Source organism: Jaculus jaculus, chromosome 7 (assembly GCF_020740685.1).
Source record: "Jaculus jaculus isolate mJacJac1 chromosome 7, mJacJac1.mat.Y.cur, whole genome shotgun sequence".
NCBI lineage: Eukaryota > Metazoa > Chordata > Mammalia > Rodentia > Dipodidae > Jaculus > Jaculus jaculus.
Window position 1 is genome coordinate 18,290,891 of NC_059108.1, and position 25,298 is coordinate 18,316,188.

At 42.5% G+C, this 25,298-nt stretch overlaps 1 protein-coding gene across 1 annotated transcript in view; it reads right to left on the reverse strand.

The window, feature by feature from the left end:
• Ccdc169 (coiled-coil domain containing 169) overlaps positions 1-23,203 on the reverse strand; it is a 46,872-nt gene extending 23,669 nt beyond the window's left edge. The window contains exons 1-4 of the mRNA XM_045154771.1: positions 23,121-23,203; positions 20,319-20,398; positions 13,057-13,167; positions 12,936-12,976 (exon numbers count right to left, since the gene is read on the reverse strand). Coding sequence (XP_045010706.1) covers positions 12,936-12,976; positions 13,057-13,167; positions 20,319-20,398; positions 23,121-23,203 — 315 coding nt within the window. The remainder of the gene's footprint in view (positions 1-12,935; positions 12,977-13,056; positions 13,168-20,318; positions 20,399-23,120) is intronic.
• Positions 23,204-25,298: the final 2,095 nt, after the last annotated feature.

A 25,298-nucleotide genomic window follows, 5' to 3' on the forward strand; every position in this document is an offset into this window, starting at 1 on the left:
TAAACTGGGCATTGTGACGCACACCTTTAATCCCAGCACTCGAGAGGCAGAGGTAGGAGGATCGCCATGAGTTTGAGGCCACCCTGAGACTATATAATGAATTCCAGGTCAGCCTAGGCTAGAGTGAGACACTACCTTGAAAAACCAAAGAACAAATTATATATGACTGCTTAATTTATAAGAGAAATAACTTTTATTTGGCTCATGTTTCTGGAAGCTGGCAGTTCAAGATTAAACTGCATCACCACGTGATATAAACACAGAGCTGCAAGTGGGAACTTACCAAAGAGACAAAGTAAAAGATCTAGTCAAGTTCTCTCAATCCTCCCTGCCCATGATCTGGGTCACTAAGCCTATTAAGGAAACATTCAAAAAGAAATGGAAGCAGCTAAATAAAAACCTACATAAAGCAAAACTGCAAAATATTTTTAGATCTCATATCTTCCTGAAAAACAGCTAATTCACCGATTTACTTATCCTTTCTCAGATAACTGGTGGTAATTTTTTAAAAACAAATTTAATTATTAAAAATTTGTATTTATATTAAGAATGTATTGGGTCAGCTGAAATGTTGCCAATTCTAGTCTCTCAAAATAACACTAGTGATGAATCTCTTAGAAGTAATAATTCACTGCTATGAATGTCTGATTGACATCCTTGTTGAAACGTAACGGAGTGACAGTTCTCAAGTAGGCATGATTCTCCTTTGAAAGCACTTAGGCACTAACATCTTACATGGCTTCTAGCTGAACATAAGTAACATGAAATTATTTTACAGAAAATTAAACTCCTGAGCTGAAGAGATGGCTTAGTGGTTAAGGTGTTTGCCTGCAAAGCCAAAGGTTCTGGGTTCGACTCTCCAGAACCCACATAAACCAGATGCACAAGGGACACATGCATCTGGAATTCATTTTCCGTGGCTGGAGGTCCTGGCATGCCCATTCTCTCTCTCTCTCTCCCTCTCTCTCTCTCTCTCTCTTTCTCTCTCTCTCTCTCTCTCTCCTCTCCCTCTTTCCCTCTTTCTCTCTCTCAAATAAATAAAATATATTTAAAAAGGTAAACTCGTATGAGATAAACTGCCCGATATGAGGAAATGTTGAAGGGATAAGTAGGGAGAGATGGAAGTGTCTCAAAGATGGCTGAATGAACTCTTGCTCAGTTACACGATTTCTTTGTACACTTGCAGATATGAATCTACCCATTGTTTCAACATAAAAAATGCATTCTAAATTCTGAGAGGTCACTTAAAGATAACCTAATCAAGTTAGAGGTGACCTGGTAAGAGTTCAGAGTAAATATGTACATGCAAAATAGCAGTTAAATGCATGGTAATATATGATTAAATGCCAAGTGTTAAGCATAGGTCATAAATGAATCATGAATTTTGAAGAGACCAATTAATGTGCATGAAGGGACATCAAAATATTTGGATGGAAAAAAAGAGGGTGATGAAGGGAGCTCTATGATGATTATAGATTTGAATCAGAACTAATTTAAAAATAGAGCTGTTTATACTCCCCAGAAGCTTCTGTCCAGGTAAACAGCTCTCAGTGGTGAATGGATGCCTCTATTTATCTAGATTAAAAAAATTTTTTTTTGTTTATTTTTATTTATTTATTTGAGAGCAAGAGAGAGAAAGAGGCAAATAGAAAGAGAACAGGTGCACCAGGGCCTCCAGATGCATGTGCTGCCCCTTGTACATCTGGCTTATGTGTGCATCTGGCTTATAAGGGTCCTGGGGAGTCGAGCTTTGAACCAGGGTCCTTAGGCTTCACAGGCAAGCACTTAGCCTCTAAGCCATCTCTCCAGCCCTATTTATCTAGATTTAAGATGGAAGTTTGTCTTGAAATTTAGATCTCTAGTTGGCCCATGAAAAATCACTAATTTTTGTTGGTTCACTTTTTCCTGTTGTGCTGTCAAGAGTAAACTTCCAGGGCTGGAGAGATGGCTTAGCGGTTAAGCGCTTGCCTGTGAAGCCTAAGGACCCCGGTTCGAGGCTCGGTTCCCCAGGTCCCACATTAGCCAGATGCACAAGGGGGCGCATGCGTCTGGGGTTCGTTTGCAGAGGCTGGAAGCCCTGGCGCGCTCATTCTCTCTCTCTCCCTCTATCTGTCTTTCTCCCTGTGTCTGTCACTCTCAAATAAACAAATTAAAAAAAAAAAGAGTAAACTTCCAAACTCCTATGTACTTTATGTACTTGAACTTGAGATGAAAGTCACAAACTGGGTTTTCATTATTGTTTTGTTTTTATGGTACTGGGTGTGAACTCAGGGCCTTATGCATACTAGGCAAATACATTACAGCTGAGCTACATTCCCCATGCTTTTAATTACTTTTTTTAAATTTTGAGACAGTCTCACTAATTGCCCGGGCTAGTCTTGAACTCACTGTGTGACACAGGCAGGCAGGCCTTCCACTTGTGGTTGCCCTTCCTCAGTCTCCTAAGTGGCTGAGATTACAGGCCTGTATCACCAGGACTGAGTCACAAACTGTTTTTATCCTGTTTTCTAACTGGGATGGAGTGAATATGCCCCCCACCCACCCCAGATCAGTTAACTGGGATTCTGTACTTGAAACCTTGATAATCAGCTCTAGCCCACATCTGGCTAGGCAGCTGACACATACTGGTTAAGTCTGTCGGAGTCTATTGCGTTCTCCAGGATGCCTCCAGTTTCTGCCCCGATTCTCAGTGACCTTGAGGCTTTTTAGGTCTTTAATTCCCGCAGCTTTCTCCAGGATAAGAAAGTGTTTCTGACGTCTATGTTGATCTTGGTGGGGGTGACAGAGAACAGTTTCAGGCATTTCCACTTGGTCTTCTCAACCACGATAGCTTTCAGTTCAGAGCGGAGCGGCCTGATCTGTGGGGTTGACTTCTCCTTCCAGATCTATCTATGCCAACAATGCGCTGGAATTGGGAAGGGTATCATGGTGGGGTGGGGAGTCCGCAGGACCACTGTGGCTTGGACTTTAGCCATAGATTCTCACTCTGGGCATCAATGTCATTGCAGGTCTGTGTTTTTACAAGGGCCACTGGATTTGATTAGGTAGGCATATTTTAGGAAGTTTTACATGGGCAAAGGAGTAGGGGGCTTGTGAGGCAGAAGTGGGTAAACATAATATAACAAACAAACGAACTCTAGTCATCCGCAGAAAATAAGCAAAGCAACCTAGTGGAGCTCAAGCCGGAGGCACACGTCGTGGCCCTTATTAGTTCCACAGTGAGTCTTGACTAAAATAGAAAACGGTCCACTTAAACACAGCAGTATTACCATTTCAATGAGATTCTAACAATTTATACTCGATATGAATCTAACAATGGCTCACATGTGAGATGACAATCTGCCCTATTGCCTGATTTTGGAAGGTATTTCAATTTTAAAACAGTCCTTTAGTTGTGTTCCGCTTTCACAAGCTTTTGAGATACCAAGTGACCAACCACGTGCTGGACAGTAGCTTCACATCCGTTCTGGAGCCCTTGGCTTACCCACCTTTCTTCATTTCCACCTACAGCCTCCTCTCCGCACCCTGATTTCCTCTTATCTGGCATCTAGCCCATTATTTCCAGCACCCTCCACCCCCCACACATGCATATGAAAATTCTATGCGTCTTGCTGGTTTGCTTGAGGCTCAGAAGAGAGAAACAAGGTATTTTTTTTCTTTTCTGTCTAGCCACAACACTAGACTTACATTTTAGCTAGCACACTATGTGGTCCCTAACTCTGGGTTTCACCTTGCTCTCTGTCCTTGTACCCGCTTGCATCTGACGTGCTATAAGACTTGAGATACAGTCTATTTAGTAAGGTGCCTGCCTTGCAAGCATGAAGACCTGGGTTTGATCCCCAGAACCCATGGAAAAACCCATGGGCATTTGTCACTGCCCAGCCACTCTAGCCTAACTAATGAGCTCAAGGACGAAGGCCCTGTCTCAAAAAAGACAGGCAGTGTTTCTGAGGATTGACACCCCAAGTTGTCCTCTGAACACACCCTGTGAAGGTTATTCTCTGGCCAACGTGACAAGATTTAGAACCACTGTAGAAACAAGTCTCTGGTCACATATGTGGGGGATTTTCTAGATTAGATTAACATGGGAGGACCCATCTTAACTGTGGGCAGCATCATCCCATGGGCTGGCTCCCTGGACTGTATTAAAAGGAGAGAGCTGGCTGAGCAGGAGCATTCATCTCTGCTTCCTCGCTGTGCTGAACGTGGCCAGCTCCTGCCACCAGGCCTTCCCAGTCAGTAAGCTGAAATAAACCCTTCTTCTCTGACACCGATTTTTGTCAGCTATTTTGTCCCAGCAATGAGAAGTTGACTAATACATGCCCCCCTGACACACACATGTACCTGTACACACAACTGAACCCACTCAGACATGAATACACACATATATCACATGTTCTGGATTTCCCCAAGAAGGCCACCAGTCATCATACTGGCAACAAGATGCTTGTGATTATGCACTTGTAAAACCACTGCAAAGAGCAAAATCCCCTTAAATATTAAATTATACAGTAATGACTTTAACTAACATTCATTCTAGATTTTGATTCCTTAATTTTACTGACTACAAAGTAGATGATATCTGAAAAACGATGCCTATCAGAAGGAAAAGATTCTGTTATTACACCCCAACTCACAGGCAGATCAATGATGTAAATTTTCTGATCCTTCCTGGGAGGTACTTATCTTCACACATAATCAGTGGTCACATGTTATAAAACTGTTCTGGAAAGACAAACTAAAGCTAAAGGTTCTACTAGAAATTGAATGTGAAAAAAAATCAAATGCAAAAGTGAATTCTGTTGCAGTAAAAAGGTTGTTTTGATTATTTCTTAGCTTTCTAAATTGTATCATTTTCACCCATGTTCTTGTCTTAATTTCCTTCTTGAAAGGTGAGTTTTTAAGAGTTGATTAAAACATGAGGTTAGAATAAGAAGTTGTATGGTAGGATATATATGCCCAAATTAGGATTTAAATAAGAAAATATCCCTTTATCTCAAGCAGAAAGTTCTACCTTTTAAAAAGTGCTACACTAAAGAAAGCAACAAAAATAAAGAAAAAAGGGAGAGTTACAAGTGAAGAGCAGCCACTCCACTGAAGGCTTATAGTAGAAAATAATAATATAATTTAGGTAAACACTGCTCCTGTGAACAGACAGCACTTTTCAATAAAGGCAAGTCTAACAATGAAAGGAGCATTCTGCGTCTCAAGAGCCCCCTGGTGGACAACACTGTTTGCTACACAAGTATATAAAATTCTTATCTCTGTGATTTGAAGCCATGTAGCTGTCTTCAAACCAATTGGTCTGGCCTTTGGGGAGCATGGAAACTCGGGGACAAGTGTGGCAGGATCCCTTTCAGGGGTGATCTCCGATTGCTCTACATGGGAAACCGAGCTGATAGACAGTGGGAATTCCACTTGCTATTTCATGTCATACTTTTGATAGAACCACAATCTCTTCACTAACCCTTTCATGAAATGGTTGGCATGTCATTCTCATATATTTTACATAAAATACATGTTCATGTCAAGGATTATGTACGACCATTCATTTTCATTACTGGTTACTTCTAAAATATTTACCGGACTTTAACATTTTTTTCCTAATAATGTTCTGAAGGGGGAAGGGACCAAAGTGAGTTTGATGGGACTATGTCTTACTGGCTCTGGAGTAAGCAATGGGAGAAATAATGGATAAAGATAGAAAGAAACAAACATCTCCACAGCAAGACAGTAACAGGATGAAGAAAAGACAGAATGTGTTGGTGAGTTATAACACATCTTTGAGCCTCAGCCCTTCTTCTAATCCCTTTCAAATGGGTTACCATTGATTTCCCAACAGACTTGTTTTAATGAAATTTTACTTGTCCTTTATCAAGCAATGGGAAGAAAGGTATAGCATAGTACCTACAATATCAGGTGACATACTATTGTCTTATCTCTAAAACTCTGCAAAACCACCTTGCAAGAAAGCTTAATTAAGTCAGCTTTACAGATGAGGAAAATTAAGCCTCAGAGAGATGAAACCCTTTCCTCCACCGGGCATGGTGTGAACTTGAACCAGGATAATCTGACTGCAAAGGCTGTTTCTACATGCATTCAGTTTTCACCCCTGCTCTTCCCCTCCACATTTCCTCTCGGAACCTTGCTCTCTCATTGGTCAGCCGCTTTCCTCGCTTTTGTATAAGTTGCCTGCTTTCTCCTACTGGCCTCAAATTCACAACAATCCTCCTACCTCTGCCTCCCAAGTGCTGGGATTAAAGGCATATACCACCATGCCTGGCTTAGAACATTCTTTTTTTAAAAAAATATATTTCACTTATTTATTTGAGAGGGAGGGAGAGAGAAAGAAAGAAACAGAATGGGCAAGTCAGGGCCTATGGCCATTGCAGAGGAACACTACATACATGCGCCACTTTGTTCATCTGGCTTTATGTGGGTGCTGAGGAATCAAACCTGGGTCCTTTGGCTTTGCTGGCAAGCACCTTAACTGCTAAGCCATCTCTCCAACCCTGGAGAACATTCTTTTACTAAACATTCATAGAACTTTTGCAATGCCAATCTTCCACATACCCCCCTCATCCTTTCTCAATATTTTTTTTTCCTTTCCACATACTGTAACCTCCTTAGCTAATATCCTAACATCTTAATTGTTATTCCCCAGTACTCCATTCTCGATCCTGTTTTTCATATATTTTTTCCTTGAGTACTCTCTTGGGCCTTATGGCTTTACCTGACACCCATGATTCAACATCTATGATCAGAGACAATTTTCCATAGTCTGAAACCACGTCCAGTCATTCACTGACCTGTGTCATCTGTGTAATACGCTGACACAACGACACTCAGCATCTCCTGATGGCCCATCTAGCTCTGATCCTAAATGATCCTGTCCACTGTAATCCATGAGGTTACTCAAGCCAGAGCTCCAAATCCTTAACTCCTGTCCCTGTTGTCTCAGTGCTCACATGCGCATGAAATCACCCCTACATATATTTCATGTTTCCTCTGCGCATCCACACATGACACAGCACAAGCCAAAAATCAGTAACAGAGCCCTCACCTTCCCTTGTCGGGACTATGAAAAAAAGAGTGCTCACTGGTTTCTCACTTGCATTTGGGGATCTTTTCTGTTTGGGAGGAGGCTGGAGAGACTTTAAGATTATATAAGGTATTTCAATAGCTTCCCATCACAAAGCTCACATGCCTAGTGTGAGCGCAGACACTTTCCTGTCTCATCCCTTGTTGGCATTGTCAACCACCTCTCTCTTGGTTACTCCAGACACACTGAACATCTACAGAGCTGGGGTATATTTAGGCAAATAAATCCAGAAGGACTTTATCAGTACCAATTGCTATTCCAACTAGCCTAAATGTCCATCAACAGATGAATGGAAACTGAGGATGTGGTACAAATACATAAGAGAATTTACTCATCAATAAAGTTGAAATTATGAAATGTGGAAAAAAATGGATGAATCTTAGAGAAAGCATGTTATGTGATGTTGCAGTCTGGTTCGTATTGCTGGTAGAAATCACCCAACCAAGAGCAGCTTCTGGGAAAAAGAGGTTTATTTTGGCTCACAGGCTTGAGGGGGAGCTTCACGATGGCAGGGGAAAATGATGGCATGAGTAGAGGGTGGACATCACCCCCTGGCAAACATAAGATGGACCACAGCAACAGAAGGGTGTGCCAAACACTGGCATGGGGAAACTGGCTATAAAGCCCATAAGCCCACCCCCAACAATACACTCCCTCCAGGAGGCGTTAATTCCCAAATCTCCATCAGCTGGGAACCTAGCATTCACAACACCTAAGTTTATGGGGGACACCTGAATCAAACCACCACATTCTGCCCCTGGCCCCCATAAACTGATATCCATACATAATGTAAAATATAATGCATTCAGTCTGACTTTAAAAGTCCCCATAGTTTTTATCAATTCCAATGATGTTCATACATCCCCATAATTCAAGATCTTTTAACTGAGCCATAATACCAAAAAATAACCTCAAAAAACCCATAATGGCACAGAATAAATATTCACACTGCAAAGGATGGCATTGGGCATAGCAAAGAAACATTCAACAAATACAAGATTTAAAACAACCATGGCAAATATCAAACTCTGTAGCTTCAAGTCCAGCAACTCTAACCAGTGACAAATTTTCAAGTCTGATAATTCTAACCAGCAACAAGTCTCTGGTATTCCAATTCCGCCCCTCCAGCTAGGCTACTCACAGTCCTGGAAAACTTCATCGGGGCCGGCAGCACCTCGGCAGCCATCTCATGGTCCCGGCATCTCCACTGGGTCTCCACTGCAAGCCACGGTTCATGCTCATGGCCCCATGGGGTCTCTATGCAGGCAACCAGCAAACCCGCTTCACACTGCCCATGGCCATTTCCAAAACACAAGACCGTGTTGCAAACTCAATGACCCTCTTTCCAGCATTTCTTATACTCCATGATACCAGGTAGGGTGCCAATTTGTTAATCCAGGGGGGAATAAAGCAGACTTTGAAGAACAGGACACTCCTTGAGCACCCAGACCCCTTCCAAAGAGTTGACATTCTTCTTGTTGCCCCAGCGCAGGTCAGCTAGCCCAGTCTCAAAAGTTGTAATCTCTCAGTTGCAGCTGAATGGGCAAGAGTTCTCCCAAAGATTTTTCTTTCTGTGCCATATCCCTCTGCACACACCAGTTCATTTCTACGCAAAGCAACCCTGCACAACCTCTCAGGACATGGGCACAAGAGCAAGCTTCTCACACAGACTGCTAGCCCAGTCCAGGCAAAGCTCTTTCTCACCCTCATAAGCCAAACCTCACAGTCCATAGTTCTTACTGCACTCAGGTCTTTCAGCTCTGACCAGATTAGTCCATCAAGCTGTACTTACAGCACTGCAAGGCATCTCTTAGGCCAAGGTTTCAACTCCTTCCACATTCCTCTTGAAAATCAGCTACAAAAGGCTAAAGCCACATAGTCAGGTGTCTAGCAGCAACCCCACTCCCGGTACCACTTTACTGTTGCAGTCCGGTTTGCATTGCTGGTAGAAATCACCCAACCAAGAGTAGCTTCTGGGAAAAAGAGGTTTATTTTGGCTCACAGGCTTGAGGGGAAGCTTCACGACGGCAGGGGAAAACGATGGCATGAGCAGAGGGTGGACATCACCCCCTGGCAAACATAAGATGGACCACAGCAACAGAAGGGTGTGCCAAACACTGGCATGGGGAAACTGGCTATAAAGCCCATAAGCCCACCCCCAACAATACACTCCCTCCAGGAGGTGTTAATTCCCAAATCTCCATCAGCTGGGAACCTAGCATTCACAACACCTAAGTTTATGGGGGACACCTGAATCAAACCACCACATGTGAGATGACCCAAATTCAGAAAGTCCCAAATCAGAGGTTCTATCTATCTCATGTGGGTCATAGCTATAATGTTTCTATGTATGCATATGAATGGGAACAAACTTGTGTAAATCCAGAAAGGTGACCAAAAAATGGTAGAGGGAGGTGATGAGGAAGAGGTGGAGGGAGTGCAGAAAGGCACACGTGACATGAAAGCACAAGGAAAAGGTGGAAGGGTACAAAGTTGGGGACAGAAGGATGGGGAAAATAAGAGGGAGGAAAATCAACTAAAATTAACTATGTTTGAAAATTTCATGATACTCAAACTTTGTGTGCTAATCAAAAAACAATTTTAGGGCTGGAGAAATGGCATAGTCATCTTACATACATAGTTACAGCACTTGCCTGAGAAGCCTAAGAACAAGTGTTCAAATCTCGAGGTCCCACTTAACCAGACGCAAAGTGACACAGGCACGCAATGTCACATATGCATACAAGGGAACACATGCATCTGGAGTTCCTTCACAGCAGCAGAAGGCCCTGGTGCGCCCATTCTCTCACTCTCCTTCTCCCTCTCTTTCTCCCTCTCCCTCTCCCTCTCTCTCTCTCTCTCTCTCTCTCTCTCTCTCCCTTCCCCCCTCTCTTTTTCCTTCTTTCTGTCTCTCACAAGTAAAATAATAATAAAAAAAAAAAATTTTCAGCCCGGCATGGTGGTGCACACTTTTAATCCCAGCACTCAGGAGGCAGAGGTACGAGGATCTCCATAAATTTGAGGCCAGCCTGAGACTACATAGTGAATTCTAGGTCAGACTGGGCTAGATAGAGCAAGAACCTACCTCAAAAAAAAGAAAAAAAATCTTTTTTAAGGCTGACAACTATAAAATGATCTGTATCCAGTCAAGATTAAATTTTCACTCTCATTTAAAAGAATAATCTTTCTAAATAGTAAAATTAAGAATAATCTCACTAGTTAAGAAACCTAAGTACTTGTGAAAGACCTTGGTCCAGAGCTCAGGAAGGACCAGTTCCATTGATGCTGAACTTTCATTCTTCCTGCTAGGTCCAGCCCCAGCCTGATTATTCTATTATTATTATTTTTTCCATCATTTAGTGAAGAGAAATATAATTTTCTGCCACTGGAACTAAACCTGTTGGCAAACCACGTGTTATTCAGAATTGACACACATACAACAAAAGTTGTTTTATGTGTAGTTTGTGTGTGCTGGTGTGAGCGCACGTGTGTTTGTTGCATGCGGAGGCCAAAGGGCACCCTTGGGCGTTATGCTCAGGAACACCATCTGCCTCTTTTGAGACACAATGCCTCCTGGTCTACAGCTCACCAGCTAGGCCAGGCAGCCCAGTGAGCCCCAGGGATCCTCCTGTTTTTGCCTCTCCCATGCCTGGCATATTTTTTTTCCCTGAATACTGAGGAATTAATTTAGGTCCTCGTGCTTGTAAGGCAAGACTTTATGAACTGAGCTATCTCACCAACCCCAAGAAAAATAATTTTTGTCAATATGAATAGGTCGCTAACTCAGTCCCAGGCTGCATTTAGTAAACCAACTAAATATTCCTTGCATGCGCCCTGAAGTACCTCACCACTGCAGGTTCTTGAGGATTATGACAGACGTGAGGAAGCGGGTAGCTGCAGTATGTTAACACCTAAAGGAAACAATTTGTACTTTGCATTCTACAGAGAGCATGAAATTCCTACCAGCAATGGGGAAAAGACACACTGAAAACAGCTCCAGCAGCGATTTCTCTGGCTACCACAAGAGGGAGATGGAACTCCACTACAGATGAGGGAAGAAAAGCTACAGCTTCTAATTTCAACGGGAAAAAATATTTCCCTGATCTTCCAAGATGTAGAAATACGAGTATTGCGAGGTTGAACAGAAGAAATGTAGTCAAACACTATTTCCCTTCAGGTAATTATTAACAAAACTGTAAGATTTCTCTGCCTCTTTCACTTCTAGATTGTACTTACTTAAAGAAAAGTGTCCCAAAGTGTGCTGGTACCCAGAAACGCTGCGATTATAGACTGTCAATTTAGGGTTCTACCTATCGCTATTCAAATGTTTTTTTTTGTTTGTTTTTTTTTTCTTCTGGTGAGCAGAACAGCATCATGTGGTGAAATGGCAGAGGGAGAAGGAAAGGTAGAGGCGCTGGCTCCAGGCTTACAGAAAGTGTGAACTCCAGGATGGCCCCTCCTAGCTTTAACTGAGAGTCACATGCATCACAGGAAATAATATTGAGTTTTACCTTATGCAGATGTAGCAAGTCCCAGATAAGAGGTGGGAAAATAATGCGCATAAGATGTATGCTTAATTAAAGACAAATTATTATTATAATGACTTCCAGAAATTCACCTGGGTGTTATATATTCATTTTTTAAAGTAATTTTATTTTTTAATAATCTCACTACTTTTCTCTAAGTATTTATCAAGTAAAAATTTATCAGGAAGCCGAGCGTGGTGGCCCATGCCTTTAATCCCAGTACTTGGGAGGCAGAGGTAGGAGGATTGCTGTTAGTTTGAGGCCACCCTGAGACTCCATAGTGAATTCCAGGTCAGCTTGGGCTAAAGTGAGACCCTACCTTGAAAGAACAAAAAGAAAACAAAATTTAGCAGGAGTCCTGTGAAAAAAATATATAATTGTAGGCATGCCCCTAACTCAGCATAAGTCATGCTTTGAATAGTTTTTTTATAGGATGAGTTCATATGAATAGAAAACCAATGAATATATCTTATAAAGGATAACACATAGAAGTTTAATTTATCAGGAATTAAAATGAACTTTAAAAGAAGGGAAAGGGCTGGAGAGATGGCTTAGTGGTTAAGCGCTTGCCTGTGAAGCCTAAGGACCCCAGTTCGAGGTTCGGTTCCCTAGGTCCCACGTTAGCCAGATGCACAAGGGGGCGCACGCGTCTGGAGTTCGTTTGCAGAGGCTGGAGGCCCTGGCGTGCCCATTCTCTCTCTCTCCTTCTATCTGTCTTTCTATGTCTGTCGCTCTCAAATAAATAAATAAAAAATGAACAAAAAAAAATTTTAAAAAAAAGGAAAGAAGGAACTTAGGGCAACAAAAGGAAATGGTATGTGGGTAGGCCTAATGAAGTTCATGTCCACTGTTAGGCAAGGATATGAGGTCTCTGTTGGGTTTTACAGACATTTTATACATCTGTGTACGTCCGTATGGACATGTGTACACAGATGTGAATGCATGCTTTACTCTGTGTGTACATGCATGTTACACTGGACTGAGAAAGGCGTGTTTATCTATGTACAAGATACGTGCTGCTAAACATGCTTCTTTGCATCGCAGAGTGTAGCTGCCTTCATTCCGGTTCCCAGCCAGCCTCGTGACGACCCCTGCGTGTTATTCTGTGTACCTACGCCAGGCTCCCAGCAGCTTCGCAAGGGTCCTCGTTCCTGGATCCATTGCATGCAAGGAACGGTTCCCCTGAACAAAACATTTCATTTAAATTTTGCAAAACTCTTTAAACCTTTGATTGCCATATATCTGGGGGAAAAGCCATGCATAATTTCCTTGTGTTTTTTTTTTTTTCTTAACCATCCCTTACTTACCACTGACATTCGTTCATAGGCACGAATAGAAGATAGTCTATCTACAATAGAGAGAGATGAGCAATTGATATTTTATCGGTTTTAACTGAAATTTTAAGATATACATGTCATTGATTTGTACCTGAAGGATTTCCACGGATTTTTTCCATTTTCTCTTCAAGAGAAACAATTTGCTTTTCTAGTTGACCATTCAGTTCAAGTTGGGTCTCATAACGGGTTTTCCATTCACTGCCTAAATGAAAAATGGGAGGAAAAAAAAATCAAGATCATTGCAATGCCTCTCACCTGTGAAGCCTAATGACCCAGATTCAATCCCCCATACCCACAGCCAGATGCCTAAGGTGGTATATACACCTGGAGTTCATTTGCAGTGGCTGGAGGCCACTATCTATCTCACTGTTCTCTCTATCTGCCTGTTCCTCTCTCTACCTCCTTCTCTCTCTTTCTCTCTCTCTCAATTATTTAGTAATTATTTAGTAAGTAAAATATTTTTTAAAATTCAAATGGAAGCACAAAACTCCCTGAAAAAACAAAGCAACCCAAAGTAGAAAGAGCAATTGTTGATGTATCATAATACCTGGCCTTAAATTACACTAAAGAGCTGGGCGTGGTGGTGCACTCCTTTTATCCCAGCACTCAGGAGGCAGAGGTAGGAGGAGCGCTATGAGTGTGAGGCCACCCTGAGACTACATAGTGAATTCAAGGTCAGCCTGGGCTAGAATGAGATCCTACCTTGAAAAAACCAAAAAAAAAAAAAAAAAAAACCCAAACAAACAAACAAACAAAACCAGTTATACTAAAGAGCTATACTAATAAAAATTATATGTACTGGCACAAAAAAAGATATGTAGACCAATAGAATAGAGAACACAGAAATGCATTTATATAGCCAGTCAACTAATTTTTGCCATATATACATTGGAAAAGAACAACCTCTTCAACAAATGGTGCTGGGAAATTGGATATCCACATACGGGAGAATGAAACTAATTATGTATCTCTTGCTCAGAACAAAAATAAATTCAACATGGATCAAATATCTTAATGTACAACCTGAAACTTTGAAACTGCTAGAGAAAGAATAGATGAAACTCTTCAAGATGTGGTCACGAACAGAGACTGTGAAAAGGCTTCCAGTATCACAGGAAATAATCCCAAGAATTGCATGGGATCACATAAAAGTTAAAAGCTCTTGCACAGCAAAGCAAACAGTGAGCAGCATGAAAAGACAGACTATAGCAACATCAGGAGGATTCACATCTAGAATCCACAAAGAACTGCAAAAATAGAACACCAATTTCCCATCCAATTAACAAACAGTGGCCAATATATATTTGAAAAAAGTGTCCAACATCTGTAGCCAGCAGGAAATGTCATTAAAAGGACTTTGAGCCGGGCGTGGTGGCGCATGCCTTTAATCCCAGCACTTGGGAGGATCACTGTGAGTTCAAGGCCACCCTGAGACTACCAAGTGAATTCCAGGTCAGCCTGGGATAGAATGAGATCCAACGCCAAAAAACAAAAAACAAAACCCTACTTTGAGAATCTGGCCCCAGTCAGAAGAGCTGTCATCAAGAAAACAAATGAAAAGAGAAACAATAGCTAAGCAATGGGGAAAGGCTACGTATCCACCACATATGAATGGACAAAGAAAATCTGTTGCACATGCATAACGGAAGTTTATGAGAGCATTCTATTCATGGGGAAACGGGTACAACTGGAGACCGTTATCCTTACTAAGCAAAATGAGTCAGATTCAGACAAACACCACATTTTCCTTCATCTGTGGAATCCAGACTTAAAGTGTGCGTGTGTGCGTGCATGTGTGTGTGTGTGTGTGTGTGTGTGTGTGTGTGTGTGTGTGTTGGAGAGTAGAAATAGGAGCATGTGAGTGGAGGAAGAAATCTTCAGCAAGAGAGGAGGAAGGAAAAAGAGGCAGCGGAACCCATGTGACGTGACTTTGGGAGGGAGGGAGGCCAAGCGCCAGCAAGAGGGATGAAGGCCCGTCGTGCCCAGAATGACTAAGAACAAAGCATACTGGCATGAATGAATGAGAATGCCACAGTGAAATGCGTGACTTTGTATGCTAACTTAAAAACAAGCCGGGTGTGGTGGCGCACACCTTTAATCCCACCACTCAGGAGGCAGAGGTAGGAGGATTGCCATTAGTTCGAAGCCACCCTGAGACTACATAGTGAATTCCAGGTCAGCCTGGGCTACAGTGAGACCCCACATCAAAAAATCAAAAAATAAACAAGTAAATAAATAAAAATAAAAAATAAATAAGGAAACATTTTAGCCTGGAGATGGGCTTAATGGTTAAGGCACTTGCCTATGAAGCCTAAGGACTCAGGTTCTATTTCCCAGTTCCCACATAAGCCACATGCACAAGGTGGCACATGCATCTAGAGTTTGTTTGCAGGAGCTAGAAGCCCTGGCATGCTTATTCTCTCTCTGCCTCTTCTCTCTCCCTCTCAAGTGAAATATTAAAAAAATAAACATGTCTTCCATTTTTATATAATCATAATCTTTACTAATATACTAGTTATATATTCATCCATTGAAAAGTTCTGGATATTGAATTGTACAAAAGTGAAAATTGTAATAATTCTCTCCTCTTAATTATTATACTCATCTCTTTTTCACAGCTTATTGCTTTGATTGGAGCTTTCAAAATATACATTTTAATGATAGTAGCAGACATCTTTGTTTCCCCCAGCATCGGAAATGCTTCAATATATCACCATTATTATGCCAGTTTTAGATAAATAGAAGTATTATTTTTCTAGTTTTGAAGTAAGACAAATTGAATTTATGGGGGGGGAAGAAAGCAAATACTAAAGTAATTTAAAACCTGTTTGAGGGCTGGAGAGATAGCTTAACAGTTAAGGTGTTTGCCGGCAAAGCCAAGGAGCCCAGGCTCAATTCTACAGGACCCATGTAAGCCAGATGCACAAGGTGGTGCATGCGCCTGGAGTTTGTTTGCAGTGGCTGGAGGTCCTGGCATGCCAGTTTTCTCTCTCTCTCCTTCCCCCTCCCTCTCTCCCTCTTTCTTTATTGCTCAAATAAATATATAAAAATAAAATACTTTAAAAAATTTTAAAACTTGTTTGAGGGGACTGGAGAGATAGTATAGTGGTTAAGGTGCTTGCCTGGGAAGCCTAAAGACTCAGGTTGGATTCCCCAGTACCCATGTAAGCCAGATGAACAAGGTGGCACATGTGTCTAGAGTTCATGTGCAGTGTCTAGAGGTCCTGACATATCCATTCTCCCTCTCTACCTACCTCTTTCTCTGTCTCTCAGAGAAATTAATAAATAAAACAAACCTGTTTGATCTGCTGAAAATATTAACTGGTAACCAAAGAAGCTTTGGGATAGAAGCCAGACTGTAAATGAAAAGTCAAAAGGAGCTCAACAGAGAGGTCCAGAATTGAGATGAGATCTGCGTGTTGTCAGTGTGTGACAGTACTAAAGCTCACATGACCACAGATGGCCTAGAATCTGGGCACTCAGACTGAAGAAAGGACCAGGGAATGATCGCTGGGGCACTTCAACTTTTTAGAAATCAGGAAAAAGAGAAATGGCAGGTGCCCCGTAGGCGCAAAGACCATCAGTAGACTTATGTCCCAGGTGCCTAGAGAACAAAGGGTTTCAAAGAAGAGGTTCTGATCAAGGCTGGTGATAGGTTAAGTCTGTTGGTAACACAGTTGTGATTTCAGAAAATGCTCTGTCACCTTGACAGGAAAAGTTTCATCTGATTGGAAGTATAGCTTCTGAATGATGGATTCTGACTTATTTCTGTATCCTTGCAGGACAAATAAATGTCCCAGAGCCTGAAAACCAAGATTTACTTCTCCAGATGAAACAGATAACTGAGAAGCAAATTTAAGTTAAGAACTAGGGGCTAGCTTCTTATGAATTTGGCTGAACAGAGTGCCTTGGATTCAAATTCCAGAACCAAAACTCACAATCTTTGTAGCCTGAGAAAATCATTTAAAATCTCATCCTGGGCTGGATAGATTGCTTAGTGGTTAAGGCCCTTGCCTGTGAAGCCTAAGGACCTAGGGGCAATTCCCCAAACCCCACATGAGCCAGTTGCACAAGGTGACGCACATGTACAGGTGGCGTATATGCAAAATGTGGCACACACATCCGGATGTTCATTTACAGTGGCTAAGGCCTTGCATGCCTATTCTGTCTCATAAAAAAATTAATTTAGGGCTAGAGATATATCTTAGTGGTTAAGGTGCATGCTTGCAAAGCCTAAGGACCCATGTTTGACTCTCCAGACCTAAGCCAGACGCACAAAGGTGAGGCAAGTGCAAGGTTGCACATGCCCACTGAATGACAATGGCATCTGGAGTTTGATTGCAGTGGCTGAGGCCCTGGCACGCCAATTCTCTCTGTTTCTGTGTGTGTGTGTGTGTGTCTCTCTCACTTACTCATGCTCTCTTAAAACAAAATTAAGGCCGGGCGTGGTGGTGCACGGCTTTAATCCCAGTACTCAGAAGGCAGAGGTAGGAGGATAGCCATGAGTTCGAGGCCTCCCTGAGACTCCACAGTGGATTCCAGGTCAGCCTGGGCTAGAGTGAGACCCTACCTACCTCGAAAAACCAATAAATAAATAAATAAATAAATAAATAAATAAAAACTCATTCTTTTCACCTATAAAATGGGATAATACTGTTTTTGGAAAGGTAGTTAAAATGTACTTAAAAGCATTGTGCAAATATTAGCTCTTCTGATGAAAGTCACCTGAATGTTTCTTTTCCTATTGCCTTTAAGATGAAATTCAGATTTAATTAAAACATAAAACATTTTCTACATGTAGCTTCCTGTGAATCTCAGAGCTCCAAGAGGCCTTCTTGAAAATTGTTTTTTCACCTGAAAATTAATCCAAATATTAGATTCAGTAAGAGGAGATGGAAAAGAGCAGAAATAGAAAAAGTATGTCTTGATCAGCTTTCTATGGGGGGGAGGGGAAGGAAGCAGGATGTGAGGAAGAGGAAAGATGGACCAAGGGAGGCTTGTGTTTTAGACAAAATAAATTCAGCGTGCTCACATGCTCTAGGAAAGAGGCAGAGAAGCAGGAACAGATGACAATGAAGGGGACTATTGCTGGTGTGAGCACCTCAAATAGTGTCATCGAGCAATGGGACCTGGAAACAGAGAGGTTGACCGAAGAACTGGGCCAGGCCTTCCACAGGAGCGGGTGGAAGAGGAGGTACGAAGACGCAGGCAGGAGCGAGGCTCTGCCGATGGAAACACAGGACGACTCCTGATAGCTCCCTTTGCCTTTTAAGGAACAGAGCGAACACTGCTAGAGGTAGTGGAGGTTTGCAGAAGGAAAATGAAAGGGAATTACCTAAATAGTGGGTGTGCCCATGGTTTTCACTAGTTTACATAGCTTTCATAAGGTGAGTACAATAGTATTGATTTCAAAATTTAAAGCTGCCCCATTGCTTTTCAGGATTAAATACAAATTATTAGCATCATATTAAGTAACTATATTAAATAACTCATCATATTCTGTAACTCCTTAATACACTACAACTTCATCTGTTGTATTCCCGTTACAATATGCACATTATTCTTACTAGCTTAGTTTGGCCTTAAATGGCTTTGTATTTGAGAAACCTGTAGGAAATTGTATTTTGCAAATATAGCTGAAATAACATATCCTCGCCCTTATGTTTTGCTGAAGTGGGACATTTTTTCAGAGCTTAAGATCGAACCTAGGACCTTATGCATGTGAGGCAAGTGCTCTTCCACTGAGCTCACCCCAGCCATGCAATATGACCTTGACAATTAGCATCCACTACTATTTCCCCTTCTGTCTATCTATGACTGTTTTCACCAAAAGAACACAGTGGCTTTAACCATGTACCATTCTGGGAGTAACCTTTTTCTGGTCAGGTAATTTTACTTACATCTTTTGAAATGTTTGCTTGAATTATCCTCTTAGATTCCAGAACCATGTTGTGAGAAAGTAAAATATATAAGAACAGTTTGATAAAACAGCCCTAGCTGGCTGCCAGTATCAACATTCACACAAGTCATCTTGAAATAAACAGCCCAGAAGAACCTTCACACGAGTGAACCCTCCACAGCACTGGACCACAACCACACAAAAGCCCAATCTGCAGCCATCCAGGTGAACCCAGACAGTCTACAAAATTATAATTTGTTGTTTTAAGCTGCTAAATTATAGGGTGATTTGCTACAGAGCAAGACATTTCCAGCACTGTCTTGAGCAGTGATGTGGTAACTGTAATATCAGAAATTGTAGTGGTGGGCTGGAGAGATGGTTCAGCTCTTAAGGCACCTGCCTACAAAGCCTAATGACCTGGATTCTAGTCCCCAGTACCCAAATAAAGCCAGATGCACAATGTGGATCTGGAGTCATTTTGCATTGGCTAGATGCCCTGGTGTGCCCATTCTCTCTCTCCCTCTTTTTCTTTTTCTCCCTCCCCCCAACCCCTTGCCCTCTCTGTGTCTGTATTTGCTGCTTGCAAATACATAAATGAAATGAAATAAAAAGAAATTCTATAATTATTTATTAGTGGTAGAGGGGCTTTATTATTCCCTAGATATAGCAATATAGACATTATTTAAATTCCTAAATTCCACTTTTGCATAAGTGTGAATAGTAAAATTCATCTCTCCTGGTAGTTCCCAGACGATTAGCACCGAGGAAGGATTAACAATTAACCTTCGGCTTCAACACTGAGGAAAGAACTTCCTCTCCAGCCATCCTGAGCTCTGCACCTTATGCTCCCATCCTAAACCCTCCCCAGAAGAACTGTTGATAATATTGACTTATTGAGCAATATTTTCTAACGGGCATAAGTCCTTCATTGTCATTGTATTTTCAAGTATTTTCTTTTTTTAAAAAATTTTTTATTTATTTGAGAGCGACAGACACAGAGAGAAAGACAGATAGAGGGAGAGAGAGAGAATGGGTGCTCCAGGGCTTCCAGCCTGTGCAAATGAACTCCAGATGTGTGCGCCCCCTTGTGCATCTGGCTAACGTGGGACCTGGGGAACCGAGCCTCGAACCGGGGTCCTTAGGCTTCACAGGCAAGCGCTTAACCGCTCAGCCATCTCTCCAGCCCCAAGTATTTTCTTTAAAAAAATATTTTGATGTTCACTGATGAACATTTTGAACTTATCAGGTAGAAAAATAATTGTATAGTAAGAGGATTGACACCCTTAAGTAGGAATTTTAAAGCCTTTATTGTAAATTATTATTAATACTACCAAATGTAACATTGAAATCTTCATACTATTATTCCGTGCATGTAATTGAATACATCCTAGATATCTTGGTAGCACGAACCATAATTTTACAGGACTTGCATGTGCAAATATGTACTAGTATACCTTCATGGTCGCTGTTGAGGCTGGCTTCCAGTTCTGCCATCTCATGTTTTATTTCCAGTATTGAGAGGTGCACTACATCCCTGTTATTAAAAATATCTTGTTAATAATAATTTAATTAAAGATTATATAAGAAAACTAAAACAAAGAAACCCATTAATACTTTAGGATCAATTCATCATAAACTGTATTTATTGAATGCATGACCAGAAAACAGTTATCAGAAAAATAAAAGCTGCTGTTTGGTTAAGCCCTAAAACGATTAGCTATATACCAACCTGAAGCCCCTATGTAACCAGGAGGTGTTGTATACCATTAAGTTAAATGTGACCCCAGAGAAATCGGCTGTGTGGTTCTCAGAACTCAGCAAATTAAGAGCTGCTCAATTCTGATACCTAGTAGAAGGAAGAAACGTGTTAGCCTAGCTAGGGAAGGGACCTTGACAACTAGCAGTTTTGTCTCTTGTCCTTGACAAAGGTAATGGTTAAAGTGAATGTTAGGATCAAAACAATGCACTGGGAAAGGAAAACAAGAGAGCTTGCAGCTGGGTCGGAGACAGCCAAGCTGACCAGATACAAAGAAGGCAGGGTTCTGGGACAAGCAGCCAGCCAGTCTCGGCAGACTGCCTGTGGCCCTCATGAAGTCCCTGTGGTTTTCATCCTTGATTCAGTCATGCTTCTCCTTTGCAAAGCTTGCAGGTGGGCTCTCAACCCTCTCCAGAACCCAGCCAGGGAGACGGAGCAGAACACAACCAGTTCGCTGATTGAAAAGGAAAATAAAGCACTTCAGAAAGATTGATGGCTCTTCCATCTCTCAGTCCAGTTATTTTATTTATTTATTTAATTTTTAATGTTATTTATTTATTTGTGAGAGACAGAGGAAGAGGCAGAGAGAAAGAGAGAATGGGCACGCTAGAGCCTTCAGCCACTGCAAACAAACTCCAGAGGCATGCACCCCTCACCCCTTGCGCATCTGGCTTACGTGGTTCCTGGGGAATCAGACCAGGGTCCTTAGGCTTTGCTGGCAAATACCTTAATCCCTAAGCCATTTCCCCAGGCCAGTCCAGTCATTTTAAAGATTTATCTCCCTAGTCAGAAAGCCCTATAAACCCCCAGAGTAATTCACTGAACTCATTGGTCACTTGCTTTATGGAACCTCTCTAGGTTGCAGAGAACTTTTCACTTTGGGTCCTTGCAATTTAGCTAGCAACTTGGTTTGGGGACCCGTCTGTCATGGAATTTCCCCATAAAAGAGTCTTTTATTTTTAAACCTCTATTTTTTTCTCCATTAAACAAAATTTGCTTACTCTCTACACTACAAATCTTCCTTCTCTGAACTGGCTTTCTCTCTGTACTAAAGTTTCTCCTTTAAAACGCATCTTTCTGGCCCCTGAAGTTCATTCCTTAACTTCATCAAGGCACACAACTTGGCGCCAGGGACCCAGCGGAACTTTTGACCACTGAGAGTGCGCACCCTAATCCCCGGGTTAGAGCTGAGCTATGATTCTTCCCTCTCAGAGAGACCGGTTGCGCTATTAAAACATGGAATCGCTGTGGCAATAGATAACAACAGATAACAACAAAACAGGGAGGAGGAAAAAGCAAGCGCGAATAAACACACACAGAGAAGGTTTTTGTTTTGCCTACAAGCACGACAAAGGGCATTTAGGACACCAGTGTACAGCACACGGCCACAGGCCAGTCTGATGAAAGAATCATTGATCCAATAAGCATTGCTGAATGCCTATTGTGTGTCGGGCCCTGTGCTAAGGACAAGAAAACAATGAATAGAAATCACAAGAGTAGCTGCTAACTTCCACTGAATGGTTTCCTTATAATAACCAGGGCCAGGACTGGAGAGACAGCTTAGCAGTTAAGGCGCTTGCCTGCAAAGCCAAAGCACCCAGTTTTGACTCCCCAGGACCCACATAAGCCAGATACACAAGGGGGTGCACACATCTGGAGTTCGTTTGCAGCGGTTGGAAGCCCTGGCGCACCCATTCTCTCTCTCTCTCTCTCTCTCTCTCTCTCTCCCCCTGCCTAGTTCTGTCTCTCTCTCTCTCTCTCTCAAATAAATAAATAAAAATAAAAATTAAACAAATTGAAAAAAATAACCAGGGCCAAATGCTTTCCACAACAGTTTTTCGTCCATCCCCACCCACTGCAGGAAGCATGACTTTGTGTGGACGTCTTGGAGAGAAGAAAGCTGAGGCGTAATGCGGATGATAGGAGCTGAGATTTGACTATGCAAAATTCTTCTACAGTACTTCTTTTGATCCTTCACTGCCTCAGAGAACACACAGAACCCATCCTCAGAATGCTGCCGGTTTGGTGCAAGATTAAGAAACAGGTGATGGATACTGTGAGTGAATCACTGCCCAGGAAGAGCTGCACACTGTGGGACATACCGGAGAGAAAGCTCACAGGGCTGGTAGATGGGCAAGAGCGTGTGGCTCAATGATAGAACATTTCCCTTACATGCACAAGGCCCTGGGTTCAATCCCACGTGCTAAAGAAGTAAAAAAAAAATTAGAATATTCAAGGTTATAATAGGAAAAGCTAATGGTTTTTGAACGTTTTCATCACTGAGGATGGAACCCAAGATCTCCTGCCTGCTAGGCAAGAAGAGCTCTACCACTGAAAAACCAACCATGTTATGTGTCCTAAGACTGAAGTAATTTAAAAGGTTAATGAATCTTTCCGTAAGGACTGTACTGGGCGTTTGCCTGGTGTGACCTGGCCGGGGGTTCGAACCCTCCAGTCCCCGGAGGCGGGGCTGGGGCGTGGCCGTCGTCCGCACACTCACTTCATGTGGATTTCCTCCAGCAGCTCCAGCTTCAGGTGCTCGGTGCTCACCCCGTCGGGGTTGTCGCCCCTTCCCTCCCCCATGATGGCAGGGTCCAGACCTCCCGCGCCCTTCCCCTAGGGTAGGAAGAAAGCGGAGTCAGGAGCCGTCTCCACGACGACGCATCCTTCGGCGTCACAGGGCGTCGCCCGGCTACCGATGGGTCTGCTCTGGTGGGTCTGCTCTCCCGGCGGAGCGTCCCTCTTGCGCCCACCCCTTCGCCCTGACTGCAAGAGGGTCTGGACGACCCTTGCCCAGGGCGCCAGGAGGGACGGGCGGGCCCAAAGGTGTCCAGAATAGCCACTCCCTTGTGGGTTATTATTTTTTTAACCTTCCGTCCCTAAACTCTGCAGAAACGCTCGGAAATACTAGATTAAGAAATCTTTAGCCGGGCGCGGTGGCGCACGCCTTTAATCCCAGAACTCGGGAGGCAGAGATAGGAGGATTGCCATGAGTTCGAGGCCACCCTGAGACTCTATAGTGAATTTCAGGTCAGTCTGGGCTAGAGTGAGACCCTACCTCGAAAAACAAAAAAAAAAAAAAAAAAAAAAAAAAGAAAAGAAAAGAAAAGAAAAAGACATGCTCCGTCTGGAGAGATGGCTTAGCGGTTAAGGTGCTTGCCTGCTAAGCTTAAGGACTCGGGTTCTGTATTCCCCAGTACCCACATAAGCCATATGCATGCGTCTGCAGTTCGTTTGCACTGGCTGGAGACCCTGGCGTGCCCATTCGTGCGCGCTCTCTTTCTTTCTCAAAAAATAATTTAAAAGAAAGAAAGGAAGGAGGGAGGGAGGGAAGGAGGGAGGAGAGAGAGAGAGAGAGAAAGAGAGAGAGAAAGAGAGAGAGAGAGAGAGAGAGAGAGAGAGAGAGAGAGAGAAAGAAAGAAAGAAAGAAAGAAAGAAAGAAAGAAAGAAAGAAAGAAAGAGAGAGAGAGAGAAAGAAAGAAATGCTGCACCTTTGTTTCAGTGCAATGCACTCCAAAGGTCTTCGTCTTCTGAGTCTTCAGGCCAGGACCTTCCGCCTTGAGTTCAGGCAAATCTGTAGATCATCTATTGTAACTTGAAATTTAATTATATGTTTAATCACAAATTTTGCATCCTAAACCTTGGTCTAGATGTCAATATCCTCTGCCTGTCCCTTCCCCATTCAATCTTTTTTCCCCCCATTCAGTCTTCTAATAGACATGTAATATGCACTATCTGGTAGGGTCTGCCAAAATTCGTGTGTACCCTCTGTTATTGTAATGTAACAGTTGTTATTGAAGGTGAATTCAAAGGACCCTGAAGAAGAGATTGGTGCCTCATTCACGAATTGAGTCATTCTGTGGATTAATGGGTTGATGGTTATCTCCAGATTGAGTACTTTCTAAGAGCCAGTTTGCACCTGGCTAACCCTTGGTTCTCATCTTTGGGTATATAAGAAAGCCAACATCAGATTTGGCTCCTCCATCTTGGAACAGAACCATGAGCCAAAATAAATTTATTGCATACCTGGCCTCGGGCATTGTGTTATTGCCTGCAAGGAATGGACAAAGAAAATGACATTTAACCTTCTGGCCCTGGTCCATTTTCCTGAACGGATTTGAGAGGTGGACACATGAGACCATGTTTTCTGGCACAAACAGGCCTATGTGGTCTGTTTATCTGGTAAAGACTTCCTCTGCACCACTTCATTCTTCTCCTGTGGAGACGAATGACTCTTAGTATAGAGGTCATTAAACATGTATGCCAATAAAATGAAAATGAGGGAAACAAACAAACAAAAAAAACCCACAACAAACCCTACATCTTATTTGATTGCTTATGTCAACACAAAAGACCCAATTCTTACCTCAAAGGGGCTAAGACCCATGCTCTACTGCGGTAACAGTCTCCTGAAGGTTTTATACTTACGGAATAGAAAGTCCTGTGCGGCCATACCACCCTCCATGGACTCATCTAGGCTGGTCTCGGAAGCTAAGCAGGCTTGGGCCTGGTTAGCTAAGCAGGGTCCTGCCTGGTTAGTACTTGGTTAGGAGAACAGAAGAAAGTCATAAATCAAGGTAGTTTTCCAACACACTGGCTGATCATCCCGTAGGGCGGGTTAAAGCAAAGTGGGGAAAATTAGCACAGGTCTCAGATGCTATGTGATGACGTTCTTAGC